We start from the raw sequence: 20,757 nt of genomic DNA on the forward strand, positions 1-20,757 counted from the left end.
CAACTTGGAAAGATACAATTTTGAATTCAATTGGCCTAGATTAATTTATGATGCCTAATGAACACGACAGCCTCCAGGGAGGTGTACCTAGTTAATGATGAAACATTCTAGTCAGGTCCGGATCTTCAAGATTGTGTAACCCTGTAGGCATTTTTGAGGAAAAGTTGTTATACCACATTTTTAGAAAGTTCTATGTCTCCTGAATAAGGATCCACCGTATAACATTTGAAATAAGGGTCCCATTTTCTTGTAATTGTTATTGAAAGAATAGGTGCATTATTCACAGCCGAAACACTAGAGGTGGATAGGGTAAATTTTTGAAGTTATAGATATTACCATAAAACCTTTCCAGTTTTTCACTTACATAGAGACAGACATTTTTTGTATTACAAGTTTTCTGAAATGTCATGTTTACATATGCAAATGAGGCATACCAGTATATATATATATATATATATATATATATATATATATATATATATATAAATAATTCGAGGGGCAGGCATACCAGTACGCGGTTCTCCCTTTCGGGCTAGCCCTGTCTCCTCGCGTCTTCACGAAGGTTGTCGAGGCAGCCCTTGTTCCTCTCGACGCTTCAGCTTTGGCTACGCGATTGAGTCCCGAGGTGGGCAAGGCAACACGGCATGCTCCGAGTCCCAGTGACTTCGACCTGCCGTCAGACCTTCACCCCGTGGACGAACCTCAGTCTTCTATGGGCTGGAGTGCCTATAGAACGAGTTTCCTGGCATGTTGTTGTATCAACAGATGCCTTCACAATGAGCTGGGGCGCCATGTGCAATGGACACGATGCCGCGGGCTCCTGGACAAGCGCCTTTGGCATGTCAATTGCCTCGAGTTGCAGGCTGTACGTCTCGCCCTGCACCGCTTCTGTGCGTTGCTCAGGGGTCAGCACGTATTAGTCCGATCAGACAATACCGCCACAGTAGCGTACATCAACCGACAAGGTGGTCTGCGCTCCCGCCGTATGTCGAAACTCGCCTGCCACCTCCTCATATGGAGTCAGAAGCATCTGAGGTCGCTTCGAGCCATTTATATCCCGGGAGACCTGAACCGTGCAGCTGATCTGTCTCGGTTTCGGCCTCTCGCTGGAGAATGGAGACTCCATCCCCAGTCGGTTCAGCTGATTTGGGATCAGTTCGGGGACGCACAGGTAGATCTGTTTGCCTCCCACGACTCGTCCCACTGCGACCTGTTTTATTCTCTGACCGAGGGCACGCTCGATCTTTGAAACCTCCATGTGTGGTTCCTGGACAGGACGAGGCAGGTTTGAGTACCCTACCACCAGCGGTGGTGGCTACCATCACTTCCGCTAGAGCATCATCCACGAGACATGCCTATGCGTTGAAGTGGAACCTCTTCGTCAACTGGTGTTCTTCTAAACTTCAAGAACCCACGAAAGGCCCGATCAGTGTCGTGCTTTCCTTCCTGCAAGAAGGGTTGGAGAGAAGGTTGTCTCCCTCCACCCTGAAAGTGTATGGTGCCTCCATTGCCACACATCATGATGCAGTTGATGGTAAGTCCATTGGAAAGCACGACCTGATCATCAGTTTCCTGAGAGGAGCGAGGAGACTGAATCCTCCTCGCCCTCCTCTCGTTCCCTCTTGGGACCTCTCAGTGGTTTTAACTGCCCTGCAGAGTGCTCCCTTTGAGCCTCTGCAATCAGTGGAGCTTAAGTTCCTGTCAATGAAGACAGTGCTCCTGGTTGCATTGGCCTCCATCAAGAGGGTAGGGGACATGCAGGCATTTTCAGTTGACGAAGCGTGCCTGGAATTTGGACCGGCTAACTCTTACGTCATCCTGAGACCCCGGCCTGGATATGTGCCCAAGGTTCCCACCACACCCTTTCGAGACCAGGTGGTGAACCTGCAAGCGCTGCCCTTGGAGGAGGCAGACCCAGCCTTGGCACTGCTCTGTCCAGTACGCACCCTCCGTGCTTACGTAGACAGAACGCATTGTTTCAGGACTTCAGACCAGCTCTTTGTCTGTCATGGTGGGAAGCTGAAGGGAAAGGCTCTCTCCAAGCAAAGGTTGTCTCACTGGATAGTGGACGCCATTGCTTTGGCTTACCAGCAGCAAGGTCGACCATGCTCCCTTGGTGTGACGGCCCACTCCACCCGGAGTGTGGCATCCTCTTGGGCTCTAGCGCATGGCGCCTCGCTAACAGACATCTGCAGAGCTGCAGGCTGGGCGACACCTAACACGGCCTCTGGGCGACCCCCACGTGTGTAGTCCACTGTAAGCCTCTCTGAGCATGTGTCTTTCCCTCGGCAAGCCACCTTGCCACCCCTGGGTTTGAAATATTCCACCTGCGGCTGGACACCCCAGTGATTCTCAATATGCAGCCCCCTGGGGTCATGTGTATTCCAAGTCCCCCCCCTTCGGGCTGGGCATAATTGCATATTTCCACTGATATATGCTTCCCAGTGTACCTTGGTACCTTGGCATAATTCCAGCAGCTATTAAAAACTGTCCCTTTCATGTAAATGTTGTTTTTTCATTGTTTACATGTTTAAATATTCTGAGAATGCATAGTTTAGTTCTAATGTTTAATGTTTAAAAAGCAATAAATGCATTAAAACGTTTTTTTTTGGCAGCCATTTTGTTTTTATTGTTTATGCCAAAACAGTGATGTTTACAACTTGTTATACGGCAGAAATGGATTCAGCACCTAAAAATCATATAGAAACAACACTTGAAGTACTTTTCCTCAAAAATGCCTACTGCATCTTATCCAGGGCTATTTATCTATTTTGGGACTCGACTATTCAAGCAAAAATAAGTACATAAATAACTAATAATAGTAATTGCATGGTAATGAACTTCATCTTTTCTTCAATGAGCTCATTTTTTCTGCGTTAAATTATTACATAGTTTAAATTAATACTTTGTTTTAGCTAACTGTGATTTTGTATATGTACATTTATGAAATACATAACTTAGTTTCCTCTGATAACAGATCACTGTAAATTGTAATGTGGACTCATGCATTTTATGTAAAACTGCTTTGAAATGATGTGTATTGTGAAAAGCGCTTTACAAATAAATGTGAATTGAATTGAATTGAATTGAATGAAACCTGTTCAGTATATATATATATATATATATATATGCACAGATGGTAAAATCATCTCTGTTGATAGTCACTAACTTGCAAAAAAAATTAAAGCACTTCTATTTTGGTTCTTTATACATCAACTTGTAAGCATCAGAGTCAGGGTCATAAGTCAGATATATCTGATATATCTATAACTCTGAATGGGTTGCATCATTGCATGAAATAAATGTCCTTTCTTTCTTACCGAGAGGCCTGTCGCGCCGAAGCTTGAAGATCTGAAGTTACATGCAAAAAATAAAAGCTGAGGAAGACTCTCCTCTGAAGCAGGAGGAAGAAGAAACAGATACTGTCCCAGATAATGCCGGCCTCTTCCACAGGCAGAGAGCATTCCTTATCACACACTGATTTAGCTGAGGAAGCACACACACACACACACATAAAACCATTACATTTGACTGTAATGTGGGTCTGAGATTTAAAATATGTGGTGCACAAACGCTAGGGAAATGTAGAAAATAAAAATATATTTTACAAATATTACAAGCATTGGCTGATAGTAACTGACAGTGACGTATCTGTAATGGAAACGCGGCTACAGACAAGAAGGGAAAAGTGACTTACGATCATAGTAGCCTTTGACGGTGCACACCAGACTGAAGAGCTGAATGACCCAGCAGAAGTTCTTCTGCATCTCCAGCACAAACACACAGGCCAGGATCTGACACAACACACACAACTCTGCTCTTAGTAGTTGTTAATACACTCTAAAACATGCTGGGTTGTTTAAACCCAACTTTGGGTCAAATATAAGTGGTTACTATGCTGTTGCTAGGGTACTCCGGGTGGTTGCCAGGGTGTTGCTATTTGGTTGCTAAGAAAATAGAAAGAAAGATTAGTTAGAAGGAAAGAAAGAAGGAAAGAAAAGTTAGAAAGACCGAAATAAAGATTAGTTAGAAAGAAAAAATAAAGATAGATTAGTTATAAAGAAAGATAGATTAGTTAGAAAGAAAGATTAGTTAGAAAGAAAGAAATAAAGAAAGAAAAAAAGAAAGATAGATTAGTTAGAAAGAAAGAAAGAAAAAGAAAGAAAGAAAAAAGATAGATTAGTAAGAAAGAAAGAAAGAAAGAAAGAAAGAAAGAAAAAGAAAGAAAAATAAAGAAAGAAAAAGAAAAAAGAAAGAAAGATTAGTTAGAAAGAAAGAAAGAGATAGATAGATAGATAGATAGAAAGAAAGATAGATTAGTTAGAAAGAAAGATTAGTTAGAAAGAAAGAAATAAAGAAAGAAAAAAAGAAAGATAGATTAGTTAGAAAGAAAGAAAGAAAAAGAAAGAAAGAAAAAAGATAGATTAGTAAGAAAGAAAGAAAGAAAGAAAGAAAGAAATAAAGAAAGAAAAAAAGAAAGATAGATTAGTTAGAAAGAAAGAAAGAAAAAGAAAGAAAGAAAAAAGATAGATTAGTAAGAAAGAAAGAAAGAAAGAAAGAAAGAAAGAAAGAAAGAAAGAAAGAAAGAAAGAAAGAAAGAAAGAAAGAAAGAAAGAAAGAAAGAAAGAAAGAAAAAGAAAAAAAGAAAAAGAAAAAAGAAAGATTAGTTAGAAAGAAAGAAAGAGATAGATAGATAGATAGATAGATAGATAGATAGATAGATAGATAGATAGATAGATAGATAGATAGATAGATAGATAGATAGATAGATAGATAGATAGATAGTTTATTAGTTTAAAATGAGTCTCAATGGCTTATATATAGTATACAGAATTTATTAATTTATACATTTTTAACCCAACGTTTGGGTTTGTCCATATTTGACCCAAAGTTGGGTTTAAACAACCGATACCGATACTTTCAGTTTTGGTACTCGCCGAAACTTGGTACCGATATCTGTATTTTCGCTGCATTTCTAATTTTTAAATGTATTGGGTTGAGAAACCAAAAGAATATGAATCATATTAGTTAGCTTAATTCTTTTGGTCATTCATTTCACATTGTATGAATCCTCATATTACCACTACAGCTTTATATGCGTTACTATATGTGACCTTGGACCACAAAACCAGTCACATGGGTCAATGTTTTGCTTTCCATTGATGTATGGTTTGTTATGATAGGACAATATTTGTCCGAGATATGACTATTGTAAATCTGGAATCTGAGGATGCAAAAAAATCGAAACATTGAGAAAATCTCCTTTAAAGTTGTTCATTTATGTTGCCGATTGTGCAGCATTCACTCACACAAACATATGTTTTATATATTTACGGTAGGAAATTTACAAAATATCTTCATGGAACATGATCTGTACTTAATATCCTCATGATTTTTGGCATTAAAGAAAAATGGATAATTTTGACCCATACACTGTATAGTTGGCTATTGCCACAGATAAACCCGTGCGACTCGAGACTGGTGACGTGATCCAGGGTCACAGATTTCGTTTAATATTCCACTAATTAGATACATTTACTTCATAGACAGCCTTCTTTTTTATCCCCATTATACTCCCTGTTGTCAGTGCACACACACACACACACACACACACACACACACACACAGCCTGAGCTCAGTATCGGTGCATCCCTAGTATTAATGATATGGACTGACAGATATAATCATAATGCCACATAATCTTTACATAAACAAATTTTATTACATTAGTATAGACTAATATGATTAGTGGACTAATGTAACCTAAGCTCCCTTGCCCAGCGCACACATACTGTGGACAATAGCATTGCACATTTGGGATGTAAGAACACACTGATTCAAATCATACGCTCTTAAGATAAAAAAATACCGTGAATTGAAGACAGTAAAAACACTTTCATTAGAATTTTTTTGAATTTCAACAGTTTCAACAAAAAATGTAATTAAATTAAACTGAAAATTAAATAAAAGAGAGCCTTGTAGGCTCTCTTTTATTTAATTTTCAGTTTAATTGAATTAATGTGCATCGCTAGTTGTTGGTTCTATGTGTGTTTAAATGGTGTTCACTCACAGAAAGGATGTTTTTAGAGATGATCACAGCCACATTGTACATGATGAGACAGTCCCACATGACCAGACGTGTGCGTGACGGTTTGATCAGGAGCCGTGTGCCGTAGAGGAGGAAGAAGAAGCAGGCCGTGAGATAACCCAACCCGAACACGCTGATCCGGGTCGCTCCGGTCACGAACACCACCGTCAGCACCAGCCAGAACATGTACCGGAACACCAGCACCTTCGCCATGTCCAGATACGACCTACAGAGAGAGAACACCACTTTCTTCTCAATTTTTGTTTCATTTTTTGGTCATATAAATGCTTTGGCAATACAATGTACAATTTGTCATGCCAATAAAGCTCATTGAATTGAATTGAATTGAATTGAGAGAGAGAGAGAGAGAGAGAGAGAGAGAGTAGTAGTGTAGTGTTTTTGCGTAGCGCGTCCGTGTTACACGTCACCACGTAGGCTCACAATTGGCCGAAGCAGGTCATGTGTGTGATGCGTGATGACGTGTAACACAGACGCGCTACGCAAAAACACTACGAGGCCCAGAGAGAAGGAAATGAATAGTGGAATAAAGTCGGTATTTTTGTTTGTTTTTGCGCACAAAAAGTATTCTCGTCGCTTGATATACTTAAGATTGAGCCACTGGAGTCACTTGGACTATTTTAACGATGTTTTTAATAACTATTCTGGGTCGGCGAGTTTCGGTCACTCTGGAAGCCTATGGAAGAGTCAGAATTCTGTCAGATTTCATCAAAAATATCTTAATTTGTGTTCCGAAGATGAACGAAAGACTTACATGGTTGGAACAACATGAGGGAGAGTAATTACTGACAGAATTTTCATTTTTGGGTGAACTAACCCTTTAAGCCATGAAGATTTTTTCTAGGAAAAAAAACGTTAAAATATGTAATTTTGGGGATCAAAGATGAGTTTTAAAAGGGGTAAAATGATTGACTACAGGAGGACTTTAAGGCTACAATGAGACAATACATTTTTCTGAAGTGGCATTTAGGAAGGTTTAATGCTTCTCACAGGTGGCATGAATATGAATGAAAAATTATTCTCAAAATATGAAACTAAAACCACCAGTAGGTGGCGGCAAGTCACTGTCATGAGTGAGTCGTCATTCACTCCACCAATTAATTAAAACGGCTGATTCATTCAGGAAAGAATCAATTGGCCACTTGAATGAGTCACTGAATCGATGACTCACTTGATTCGTTAAAACTCTGGATTCACTCAGAGTTTTAACGCCGTGTTAAAGCTCCTTTTGCACCAGATCCCTGACTAGTAAAGCTGTTTTCATTCCTCATTCATTAGTAATAATGCACCTGCAGTTGATGAAGTTCGGGGCCGGGTTGAAGGGCATTTCCTCCATGGGATCCGGGTTGTCTTTGTTCTCTCCTCCCATGACCATCCACTCTTCCTTTCTCTCATTCTCGAACACCATCCACTGCTGGGACGCACACATCAGCAGAACGAAGTCCGCTGCAACACACCATTTGCAAACATCTTATGCATTTTGGAGCGGCGTCAGTTTTCACTATATCCACCTTCTCTTTCAATGCAGAAGCAAATGATTTCTAGTACATTTGTGAGATTCTCGTTCTGCTAAATAACTAGGAGAATATAAGAGTGGCCACAAACTATAGTGGAATTATTTGCACTACAAACCAGTGAGTTTATGATTATGATAATAAGATCCGGCTCACATCTGGTCCGTGTGGAATCCATGTGTACCGGATGTGGGCCGGCACAAATCCATAGTTAATGTAATGAATCTAGTGAGGAGAACTGACTTCATAATGTAGATGCACACAAAAAAATGGCCTTGATTGAAAAGTCATTGTTTTTAGAAAAAGTCTAGAATCATTTGTTTGCAGAAGACACTTGTTTTGGTATTTCAGAATCTAATGTAATGACGTTAATTTTTTAAAGTGGCTTAAGTGTCCGAATACTTTTTGGGGCCACTGTAGGTTGTATAACTGGTGAGTAATTATATCGTCGTTCATTTGAAGGTGTCACTTACATATGAGGTTCCTGGAGTTGGGAATGCTGTAGAAGTCAGGTAAGTAGATCCATTTAACCAGAGCTGAGTGGATCGTCACTGAGGTTCTCCATCTCCACGGGTAATCTATAGCCGTGTGAGAAAGCTCAGGTTACCAGAGTCAAGTCACTTACAGAGAAAACCCAAGAGACGCAGGGTGTGTTCCAGTAATTACTCTGTGGTAATTGTTGGTCACTGTAAACACACACATCAGCATGGTGACTCTGATGTAGGATTAGCTTAAACTAGCCTAGACTGGATTTTACCTGACAACTGAGATGATTTGCACTGGTTAAGCTGGTATTTTCAATGGTTTTAAAGGGGTGGTATAATGCCCTTTTCACAAGATGTAAAATAAGTCTCTGATGTCCCCAGAGTGTGTATGTGAAGTTTTAGCTAAAATACCCCACAGATATTTCTATATAGCATGTTAAAGCTGTCACTTTTTGAGGGTGAGCAAAAACACACAGTTTTTGTGTGTGTCCCTTTAAATGCAAATGAGCTGCTGCTCCCGGTACAGGGGGCGGAGCTTCAAGAGCTCGTGTCCTTTTACGTCACACACACATGCAATGATAATTGAAAAAACTTTTAGCCTTTTATGTTCATACCAGATTCAGACAATGATGGAGAGACTCGAGAAGAGGTGACAACATGTAGAACAGGACATTTCTGAATGTCTAATTAATTAAAGTCTAATTAATTAAATATTTTTAAATAGATTGCAGCTATTAACATTTTGTCAGAACCTCTAGTAAATTATACGTTATTTTGTTTAATTGTCTATTCAGAATCATGGGAGAATCATATATCATCATAAACAAAAAAAAATATATATTTTCAATGTATCCAGAATCGTGCAGCTCTAGTACAGTGTATCCGGGTAAGGTTGAATATGCTTATAGTAATTGTGTAATTTGTTATTTACTTGTTATTAGAGGGGTTTTAATCACTTTAAAACAGGTTGAGATTATTTATTTAACACCATACTTCTTATTTATATTTCCTTGCATTTGTACATACCGTCTATTGTCTATTTTTGTGTATTTGTAAACATTTTTGTACTGTATATTGTTATTTCCCATTTACTCATTCTTTTTATTATCTGTGTCTGTGAGTCTAAAAACAGTTCATCTTTTAAACACACATCTCAAGATTTAAATCATTATAAAACAACCCGTATATTACTTTAAAGTTAGAGAAAAAGGATAGCTGTCAAAAGTGATAATGATATATTGATCCAGACCAGCCTCACCTATGCAGAGCGCAGGAGGGATGCCCACACACAGCACGTACTGGTATATCATGAAGACGACCAGGAACAGGCAGTACTTTGACCAGATCTTGGCGATGGCCGCTCTGCGCCGCCGCACCACGATGGCCACCAACCAGCAGCCGTGGATAATCACCAGGAAGTTCATTCGCTGGCCAATGACATTCACAGTCATGAGGAAGCAGATCTAGAGGAGCAGATTATCATCAAATTTAATTAATTGTGCGTTGATAGCAACTGATATTGAGAAATGGTTTGAGAAAATCTATTCGGAAACATGCATAGATCCCGCTAGATTCCCAACCAATTTTTCATTGCTGTGATGGAGTGTTTTGATTTTGTAAGTCTGCATCATTTATAGTTATTACAACAGTAACACCATGTAACATGTGTAACAAGGACACTGTAAAATGAAACATAACCCTTTAATTTAAGTTGTCCTTGTTGCATTGTAATTATACATTTAAGTACTGAGTGATATTAAAGTTTAAGTTTTATAAGGACAAATGCTCGCCTTGCTCTGTTCTGTGATGCGCATTCGTGACGTCACATAATACGCAATTACGTTGAAAAGGTCACGTTTAAAAATTTCTGTCCTGAAGAAAATTTTCTTTTAGGCTTTTTAATATTAAAGCACCCAGGATACGCACACGATAAACTGACACAAATACATTTGAATATGTGTATATGGTCCTCCTACCGCACATTTGTAAACACGTCAAACGTGACCTTTTCAACGTAATTGCGTATTACGTGACGTCACGAATGCGCATCACAGAACAGAGCAAGGCGAGCATTTGTCCTTATAAAACTTAAACTTTTTTATTTATTTTTTAAATGACCGATCGTTTCGCTAGATAAGACCCTTATTCATCGCCTGGTATCGTTTAAAGCCCTTTGAAGCTGCACTGAAACTGGCATTTGGACCTTGAACCGTTTGGGTCCCATTGAAGTCCATAATATGGGGGAAAATCCTGGAATGTTTTCATCAAAAACCTTCATTTCTTTTCGACTGAAGAAAGAAAGACATGGACATCTTGGATGACATGGGGGTGAGTAAATTATCAGCAAAAGCTTTTTTAAAAGTGAACTTATCCTTTAATTAACATACTTTAAGTTTAGAATTAGAGTTAGTTGCACGCAATGATGCAAAATTTATAGTAATTATTACAGTAACTGTAACAGTAACAATAAAGTAAAGTATATGTATAACCCTTTATTTTAAGGTGTCCTTGTTACAGTGTAATTATACATGTACGTACTGAGTGATATTAATTAACATATAAAAAGGTTTGTATTAGAGTTAGTTGCCTGTAATTATGCACAACTTATAGTTATTATTACAGTAACTCCATGTAACATGAGCAACAAGGACACTGTAAAATAAAGTATAACGCTATATTTTATCGTGTCCTTGTTGCAGTGTAATTATACATGTAAGTACAGATTGATATTAATTGCAACTTGCATGTAATTATGCACAACTTATAGTTATTACTACAGTAAATCCATGTAACGTGTAACAATGACACTGTGAAATAAAATGTATCCATTTATTTTAAGGTGTCTGTTACAGTGTAATTATATATTTAAGCACTGAGTAATATTAAGCAACAACATGTACTTTCTATAGGGTTAGGGTTTGGTTGAGGGTTAGTGCATGTAATTATGCATAATTTACTGTTATTACTACGGTAAGTACATGTAACATATGTAACAAGGACACTGTAAAATAAAGTATTACCTACATTAACATACTATAAGTTTAGAATTAGAGTTAATTGCATGTAATTATGCACAATGATGTATAGTTATTACTACAGTAACTCCACGTAACGTGTAACACGAGGCGTTTAGTCTAAGAGGAGCTCGTACCTCAAGGCCAAACTTGTAGAAGCTGTAGTTGAGCAGGTATTTGAGGCAGTGCAGGAGACTCTGGTCCAGCGTGTCCCGGGTGGCCTGAGGAAAGATGACTGGGATGGTCGGAGGAGAGCGCTGCTGTTGTCTGTAATGATGAATCTGGTGCCGGTACACAGTCGCCTCAAACACCAGCAGCATCAGGACCAGCAGATGATCCTAACCGCACACAACACAGAGCTGCTGTGACCGCGTGTGATGGAAAACTGCACAATATATCGACATTATCGAAATATCGCAAATGTATAGATCGTGATATGCGTATCAATAACTGGAGTCATGAACAAAAGACGAAGAGAAAATCACTCGCTGCTCTCGGCTGAATCACTTTTGAAGCTTTAATAAGAATCAGGATTTAATTCATACAGTGAAAACTAAACAGTGTTTTACTTTTACATTTGATTATTCAGTTTGTGTTGTTAAATAACCCTAATGTAGGATAACCTGAACCCCTGAACCCCCGTGGTTTACACTGATGTTAAAATAACACTTCTTATGCGACAGTAAAACACTGATGTTCACTGGCAGAAGCTGTAGGGGTGTTTTCTCGTCACAAAAAGAATGTGAAACACATATGTAGGTTATATCATTTTAAACATATTTTAAAGATAGTTTAAGTTTATTGTGCACACTTTAAGCATTATCGCATCGCATATCGAAAGTCGCATTATGAGTTATCGCATATCGCAATTTTCTTCAATATCGTGCAGCACATACACAATATGACCAATATGAGGCAATACTTCTGTAAATGGTATAAAACTTTACAAGGAACTTGTGTTACATAACTCACAGTGCAAATTGTAAAGTGCAAAGTGACAGTAGCCTAAACCTGCAGCTGTTCGAGTCAATAATGATCATCTAAACAACAAAAGACAAAGAGAAATCCCTCACTGCTCTTGACTGAGTAACTTCAGTAGCTTTAATAAGGACTATTTTACGTTTGATTACCTGAATACTACTGTTAGACCCGCCTCACAAACTTAAAGCAATGCTTATTTCTTTGTTGTATTTAGGTTATTTGCTCATATTTTTGATTCTTTTTCACCGTTAGATTTTAGTCGACTACATCTATTGTAGATTTAAGGCCCGTTCACAACAATGACGATAACTAACGATAAGAATCGTCTGAATAGTCTCAACTACTGTATAATGATAATGCACAGAGAAACGATGTCTTTGGAAATACATTCGATTTTTTCCAGCTGATAAAACATCGACAGCCAATCAGAATCCATCCTGCTTTAAGAACTCGAGCATTTAAAGCGACAGGCGACAAAACTACGGCACGCTTCGAATAAACAGAGCGCTATCGTCCGATGGTGTGGACTGGGCTTTAGTCGACTAAAACTAAAATATGACCAAAACTAAATGCCCTTTTAGTCAAAAGACTAAATAAAACTAAATCAAATTTAAAACTGGTTACTCAAAGGGTATATTTAGTAATAAATATTAGCATACAGCTATAAAGTATACAGGAAGTACTGTTTATAGAACTATACTCGAACTGTAGTGTGTGACACTGATGTCTTTCGACCTTGCATTTTTATTATTTTTAACTAATTTTGTGTAAAAAAACTAAACACACATTTGATCAATTAATGAAGTGTCAAGACTTAACTTTTTGACCAAAGCTTTTGCATGACTTTTTTTCTTTTAAATAACATTTAGAGTTGAGCATAACTAGATAAACATATGGCACTATTAGTGACTATAAGTCACCATGAAATCAATATTGACAACTCTTTATGGAATATTGCAGTATTTGTCCATGATTTATCCGTGCTCATTATAACTGTTTCAAATTCACGTTCCTGGTAATATTGAATCAGAATAACTTTTCTTCTCTGATGATGAGGGCGGGGCAACCTGTCAATCACATGAGATCAGCCAATAGCAAACCACAACCATCCAATCAATCACTCACAGACAAAATCAAGCCCCGCCCACATTTGTTCTTGTTCCAGAAGCGTTTCACTCGGATATATATAAGGCACAATAGGAAAGACTAAAGTGAATCTCACCTTGCTGTATCCAAGGGCAGTCGCATGTTTCCTGACACCGAACCAGTTGGCCGGGTCGACAGGCGCTCGGTACAGGGTGGACTCCAGCACTTCATCGGTTTCTAGACTCGTCTCATTCGCCATTGGCTACAGATACGAAACGAGAGAAAGAGTTAACACTGTGTCCACCAGTTTATCTGTCCTCACCGAAAAGTAAAATGTTTACCAACATAACGTCATCATTTTGCATCTGTTTAGGATACGTCACAATTACTGAATGGAAAGAAACAGGCGAGAATTGGCTAAATCCTGTCCGCAGAATAGACGAATTACTGTGAAGAGGAAAGTTTGACCGTTTATATGGCGTCAAACACAAGCCAGCCTGAGCTTTTGTAAATCACCTGAGAGAAACAAACCACTTCTTTCCCCTTAAACATCCATAAAATGCAAGACTAAACACATCAACTTTATCCACGCTTGAGGACATTTGTTTAATTAGTGTTAAGTTTATGAGACGGTTGTTAATCTCGGTATACATGTGGGAGGAAGAGAACACACTGAATGTGTTTCAAAGCGCCTGTGTAAAAGATTTTTATGTTTTATGAAGAAAATGTGAGAGCTTGCTTGTGCAAGTCATGATGATAGGGTGTTCTGGGTAGTTTGTGTCCACACTTAAAGTCTGTATGATATTCAGATTCCAAGATTAAATACATATGGCCTTTTTATCATCTACAAGCTACAAATTATAATGTCTGGTTCTGAAATCTTAAAACTAACAACAACTCTCCTCAATAAACAAAATAAAACAAATGGCGCAGGATACATTTTGTATTATTGTTTTTGTTTTGCGCAAAAAAAAAATCTTTAAAATTTAATCTTTATTATCGCCATTGCAAAAAGTGTAATACTTGGTTACAGGGTTTGTTCAGATCATACAATCAATTCAAGCATCTATCACTCGAGAATTTGCAATTTTGTTCATATTGCGGAATGTAAATATGTACTAAATGTTCTTAACACTTTAAAGGTGCATTGCGCAAGTCTCTGAGTTTTTGCAGAACTATGCCCCCTCTGGCGACAAGCGAAACTGCAACACTGCAACTGAACGCGCATGACGTCACGCCCAGTCTCAAATTCCGACCCGAATCCCTCTTATTTATTTTACTGTACAGGATTATAGAGGCAATCGCAGTGATCAGAGAAGGGCTCATTCAGCCCATCAGGCAATTGTTTAAGCATGTATGGGTTAGAAAAACGGGTATTTTTAACATGAAATGTTGCGCAATGCACCTTTAAAATAACATGCATGAATGAGTTTAAATAAATGCATGATGTTTAAAGACTTAGAGTAAAAACTCGCGCTGACCGACACACGTCTAAGTGAACGCACAGAAAGCCGCCTCTCACAAACTCAGTCCTCTTTCACGGCTTATTGCACTTGAACGCTCAAACACACATAATCACGTCATGATGCCCATCGTGTGCAGTGTTCACACAAACACAGTCGGTTTGTTGGAGCGTTGCTATTTTGAGGAACTGAAATAGACTGAGCCGTTGACCGACTGAACCTGATCAGTATTTTTTTATTTGTTATTTAAAGAGTGCGTTAGTAATGTGCGCCTATAGGAGGGTCCACAACGCCAGTACACTTTGCTTATTACACACACACTCTCCTTATTACACACACACACACACACACTGCTTATTACAAACACAGGCACACACAGCAGCACACACACATGCCAAATATTAAAAATAAAAGGATTACAATGTAAAAGATTATTATTGTGTACATAAAGATATGGTGAATCCGGCTTGTCCCGCAGATGGCCCTGCTTTAACCTCTCTCACACACACACACACACACCATTCCTCCATGTAAATAGCGAATCCGTCATGGCTCAAGCGCAATTTAAAGGGAATGGGAGATGAGACTGATTGGTTTAACGCACGTAAGCCAAAAACACACCCATTACTCATTAAGAGAATAGATATGACCCTTTTAGACCATGCGCCGGGAGCGCCGACCATTTACCCCGTAGTTAAACTAGCAAAAGTGGATTCGGATGCCCTGAAAAGTGCACTAGCGCTTTAGACCATGCGCTTAGATCGTTAAAATATGCCCCTCAATTTTTGTTTTTTGAACATTCAAGCATGAAAACCTATTCTAGTAGAGCCCAAAAAGCACATAAGAGGTCCTCTCTAAACACTTCTAACCAACCACGCATTAGTGTGTGTGTGTGTGTGTGTGTCTCACCACGGTGCAGTTGTTGGAGTACTCCGCAGGGTTGACCACACTGAGCTGGTACAGCATCTTGCAGACGATGATGACACAAACCCAGATGGTGGAGATACAGGAGGCCATGGCTCGGAAACGGCCGTAAGGAATGGCGAAACTCCACAGCACCACCAGCACCAGGTTCATCGCCGACGGCTGCGAGTGAAGCGGCAAAACAAGAGAGTAAAAACAAGAGTGAAACACCGACATATTATCAGCTCATAACCAGCAGACGTCTGTTTCTCTGCTGCACAGTGAGACTACATGCAGTCAAAACAAAACAATCAAAACAATCATTTTTTATATATTTTCACTAGTGTGTGTAAGTGTGGAGAGCAAAGTAAAGTAAACTGTGACTGTGAAAATATTCTTCATACAGTGAATACCAGTAAAATTATACAAATTTGGGAGCAAATATTATTCAGACACTTTGAGCTGATCATGTTTTGCTGAAGTGTGTTTTCTTTAATTGCTAATGCTCTTTTTACACACAGACTGAACAGAATGAAGCATTGCATGGTGAGTGGTTGAGCTAAACTGGTATTATCTAATAGTGTAGTTAAATTTAACAGCTGACAGATATTCAACATAACTCATGTGTGAGACAGTCTAACAGAAGGACGGACAAAACCAGTCAAATATCAACTGATTCTTGTCATATTTTATTACCATTTTCTAAACTATAGCGATTAAACTGTGATAATGTGAGAAATGTTGAAGGTGTCTGAGTAAATGTTGGTTTGACTGTGAATAACTGCAGGTTATGAAACCAACTTGATGACATGGCCTAGATATGAGAGTGTGCAGACCTCCAGTAGTGCGACCCAGACGACAAAAAAAGCCACAATTTTGACGATGTGCAGCTCCAGAACTCTCCAAATGAAGCTCTGGATGTGGGTCAAGGTGTCGGAGAACTTCGTCGACAACACCATAAGTCTGTCCATCACCAGTCCCCACTTGCTGGGTATCGCCTCTGAGAATGGAGCAAGAATGCACAGTAATATTAGGGGTGAATACTGGTAATCGTATGAGTATTGAACAGAGATGTGCTGATGTATCTGACAATAATCGGTATCGCCATCGGCTGATTGTTTTTAAAGTCCCCTTGTGGTGAAACTCCAGCTTTTAATGTTATTTATGTGTCTATGTGGTGTTTTTAATCTGCTTTAAGACAAACCATGTGTAAGTTCATAAGTCGACAGCATTGCTGAGTATTTCCTCCTTAAAACTGCAGTGAACCAAAGACAGTCTCAAAAACACGCTTTGAAATCGCTGGTGTTTCTGACGTCACAAACTACCTTGTAACCAATCAGATCAACGTGTGATCGTCAACCAGTGGATCTCTGAGCTGAGTGAGTGAGTGGAGGCGGGGCTCATTTGCGTATTCATAGAACCGCGCATACTAAATGAGGCGGGGGTGTCGAGTTACATTCAAGATATTTTAAGCCATGAAGAAAAAAAACATTTAAATATGTCATTTTGGTGATCAGAGATGAGTTTTAAAAGGGGTAAAATTATTGACTACAGGGAGACTTCAAACACAGCCGATGATCTGGACCGATTATATCCTGTCAATCAAAAGGGGGTGGAAAAACATGTCAGACTCTAACTGTGTGTGAAGAAAATCTCTCTTGTGTTGAATTTAGGGCTGTCAAGGTTACCGTGACAATAACAGGCTTTGACCCTATTAATCACCTGTAGTTTTTCCCTAAACCAAACATTATTTGTAGCGTCTCCCATCCAAAATTGTAAAGAGCTTTGTGGTTTGTTACTTGTGATAAGAAACAAAGTCTCAGCTTTCAAATTCTGCCCATTTTATCAAGGAATTCAAACAATAAATAGCATTTTGTCGCTCTTTAATAGCATTATGTGACGTGACGGATCCCTGTTACGCCTCAGTTCAGTCTTTTTTTCCACTTTACTACAAGTTATAGCACGAAAAAAACACGCATGAACATCAGAAGGAATGTTGAAAGATACAGTACAACTTACTGAAATGTATCAATCAGTGTTTAAGCCATGAAAACGTGACAATAAAACTTGTCATGTAACGTTGTATTTACCTCAGGAAAGTTATTCAATGTTCACAGTTCGTTAGTTACAAATAAAAAAACACTAGAGAAGAGCTTAACTACTGTTAGTTTTATATGTATGTTTGAATAAATTTGTCATAAGATAAAAGTGTTCATGAAAACTACCTTATCTACTACCTTATTTATTTAAGTGTGATTATTATATCTGAAAATAAATAACAGTTGAGTATAATAGTTTGAGATCCGATCCGTTATTAATTTTAACCTCTGATATTATAGTGATGTAGCAAATGAGAGGGTCGCTGTACAGTGTTTACAGCATTAGTTGGGAGAGATTTTTTCCTTCATAGAAAATCAAACTATCCGCATCGTAAGATATCGTTCTGAAGAATCACTATCGCTATCAGCGGAGAAATATAGTATCGGTGCATCTCTAGTGTTTATCAGTGTTAAGTGTGAAATTGCTTTGATTGAGCTCCATCATCAGCGTTTCTGACTCTCACCGTCGACCTCTGATGGGTCGTCCCCCTGATCCGTGACCTGATCTTCCTCCTCACATCTCACTTCTTCTGTGGATCGAACCAAATCAGGATTCTCGATTCCTCTCTTCCTGTGGGGAAAATAACAGTGATAGTCAGAAAAATCACATTTTATCTCAAATGTTTCTCACGGAGAGCAACATACATCCTCTGGGAATGTGTCAGATTTAAACAAATATCTTCAGTAAGTCTGAAATATTATATTAATATTATACTAAAATACTTTTATTTCAAATATGTGACCCTGGCCCACAACACCAGGCACGGGTATATCTGTGGCGATAGCCAACTATACATTATATGGGTCAAAATTATCGATTTTTCTTTTATGCCAAAAATCATTAGGATATTAAGTACAGATCATGTTCCATGAAGATATTTTGTAAATGTCCTACCGTAAATATATAAAACATGTATTTCTGTGAGTGAATGCAGCACAGTCGCCAACATAAATGAACAACTTTAAAGGAGATTTTCTCAATGTTTCGATTTTTTTGCTCCCTCAGATTCCAGATTTACAATAGTCATATCTCAGCCAAATATTGTCCTATCCTAACAAACCATACATTAATAAAACGCTATTTATTCAGCTTTCAGATGATGTATAGATCTCAATTTTAAAAAATGTACCCATGTGACTGGTTTTGTGGTCCAGGGTCACATATATATTTAAAAATAATATTATAACAGTGTCCTTTTTTACACCTCACATGTGCACTTACTATAGCAACACACCCGTTTATAAGAGGGTGTGCACACTTATGCAGTCAATACATATGTCTTACTCTGATTCACTATGTAAGCCTATTATAAGTGTTTATATTTTAGACCTGTCAGGATGGTTTTAGCGGGAAATTGCATACATTGGTCACTAGCCCGTGTGTGTCTTGTCATATACGTAAATAAAGATAACCAACGCCGAACAGAGGAGAGTCTGCTGGCGAAAAGAGACAGAGCTCTTAATAAAACAAAAATCAGCATAAGCTTGGCTTTGGGAGATGACGAGAGCTGATGTGAAATGCTGTAAAAGCCACGCAGAGATGATGGTGTTTTTATTACTCAACAGACGAGTGAGGAGCTTTATTGAACACATAAACTGTAAAACATTATCTGTTGTGAAGATCATTTCATTATAGACCTGTGCTGTTATTTATTTCTATATCTCTGTAGGGCTGGTTATATCTATTCGGGCTAGCAGTGAATGATTTACACGCAGTAGGATAATCATATTCACTCACGCAGAGCCGAAGCACAGCTAAAAGGTTACATTTTAAGTTTTTATTCTTATTTTATTCTCTGAAATGTATCAATTTATGGTTTTCAGTGGCATTGGATAGGTTGTAATTTTACATTAAAGATACAAAATCTTTGTTAATTTTTTTTTTTAGATCACAAAAAACAGTTGTTTGGCAGGGGTGTGTGGGCTTTTTAAATTCACTGCATATTATGCATAATTTACCTAAACCGAGCCCTAGTCGGGATATTGTGATTACCTGATTTCACATTTTGTATTATTATTATGTAAGGATTTGGAAGCTACAGTTTAAATTTAAATTAAAAATTAGAACAATTTTTTAAAATGTACCTAAAGTGAAAAAATGGCACAACAAATTTTCTGTGCCTTTTGGTTTCTGATTTTCAATCTCACAAAACATAATGAAAGAGTTATTGTGAAAATTTGAACAAATGCATACAAATATCATTCAAAATGAATGGTGTTAAAAACACATTTAATTAAACCACATGTATGCTCACTCTGACAGCTCTAAATAATTAAAGCCTTTTCTATTTGGTCAAATAAACGAGTGTCGTATATGTGTGTGCATTTGTTCAGAGGTGATGCTCATGCCTGTGGATGGGAGTGACGTGCTCCAGATCTGTGATCCTCATGAAGGGCTTGTGGAAGTAGTGCAGCTGCAGAATACAGGCCAAGAGGAAGAAGCCCGGGATCAGGATACTGCTGAAGAGCTCCGACAGCTTGAACGTCTCCAGTCCCATATCAGCCAGCCTAAAGATGGACAAGCACACGCAATCATCACATGCATGCAATCCGCATTAAAGGGGTTATTTGGAAGAATTTTCAGGTGTTTTCACTTTTTTTATTGCCTATTTATGAACAGATTGTAACAAAATCACTTGCAAAGAAAAGGAATAATAAGTTGCTGGCTGCAGTTCACTTTACGGCCAGCGGTGTCGCTAAAAACAAGGGTTTCTGAATTCTACATTTAGCCCTAATACAGTATTTCACAATTGCTAAAACACTAAACCCCATTCTCTGAACCCAATGCTCAGTGGCCTAAACCCATTTGTCGAATCAGTCACTCTGTAGGCAAAACCTTAAACAAGTTCAGGTAGTTAAGACACTGTTTGCAAATCTCATCCGCAAAACTCTAAACACATTCTCACTCACTAAAACACAATTTGCACTGTGTTGCAAAATGGTAAATACATGTGGCAAAAGTTAAACACAACTACAACACCGCTGTCATCGTTTACACACAACAACTCAAAATTGTGCACACTTGTTTCTAATGATGTGATCAAATCAGTTGTCCAGAATATAAGCCAGTCCAGAGTACACAGGGGCCAGGTGCGTTGAATGTTGA

The 20,757-nt window shown here is 38.4% G+C and overlaps 1 protein-coding gene across 1 annotated transcript in view; it reads right to left on the reverse strand.

Annotated features, from left to right (window-relative positions):
* The window catches only part of piezo1 (piezo type mechanosensitive ion channel component 1 (Er blood group)), a 158,170-nt gene that overhangs the window by 39,020 nt on the left and 98,393 nt on the right, over positions 1-20,757 (reverse strand). The window contains exons 16-27 of the mRNA XM_081358792.1: positions 20,001-20,159; positions 18,116-18,222; positions 16,389-16,552; positions 15,559-15,735; positions 13,323-13,448; positions 11,257-11,457; positions 9,364-9,568; positions 8,094-8,198; positions 7,396-7,552; positions 6,071-6,314; positions 3,698-3,794; positions 3,321-3,486 (exon numbers count right to left, since the gene is read on the reverse strand). Coding sequence (XP_081214918.1) covers positions 3,321-3,486; positions 3,698-3,794; positions 6,071-6,314; positions 7,396-7,552; positions 8,094-8,198; positions 9,364-9,568; positions 11,257-11,457; positions 13,323-13,448; positions 15,559-15,735; positions 16,389-16,552; positions 18,116-18,222; positions 20,001-20,159 — 1,908 coding nt within the window. The remainder of the gene's footprint in view (positions 1-3,320; positions 3,487-3,697; positions 3,795-6,070; positions 6,315-7,395; positions 7,553-8,093; positions 8,199-9,363; positions 9,569-11,256; positions 11,458-13,322; positions 13,449-15,558; positions 15,736-16,388; positions 16,553-18,115; positions 18,223-20,000; positions 20,160-20,757) is intronic.

This window comes from Scardinius erythrophthalmus (assembly GCF_964197995.2).
Source record: "Scardinius erythrophthalmus genome assembly, chromosome: 2".
In the NCBI taxonomy this organism is placed as follows: domain Eukaryota; kingdom Metazoa; phylum Chordata; class Actinopteri; order Cypriniformes; family Leuciscidae; genus Scardinius; species Scardinius erythrophthalmus.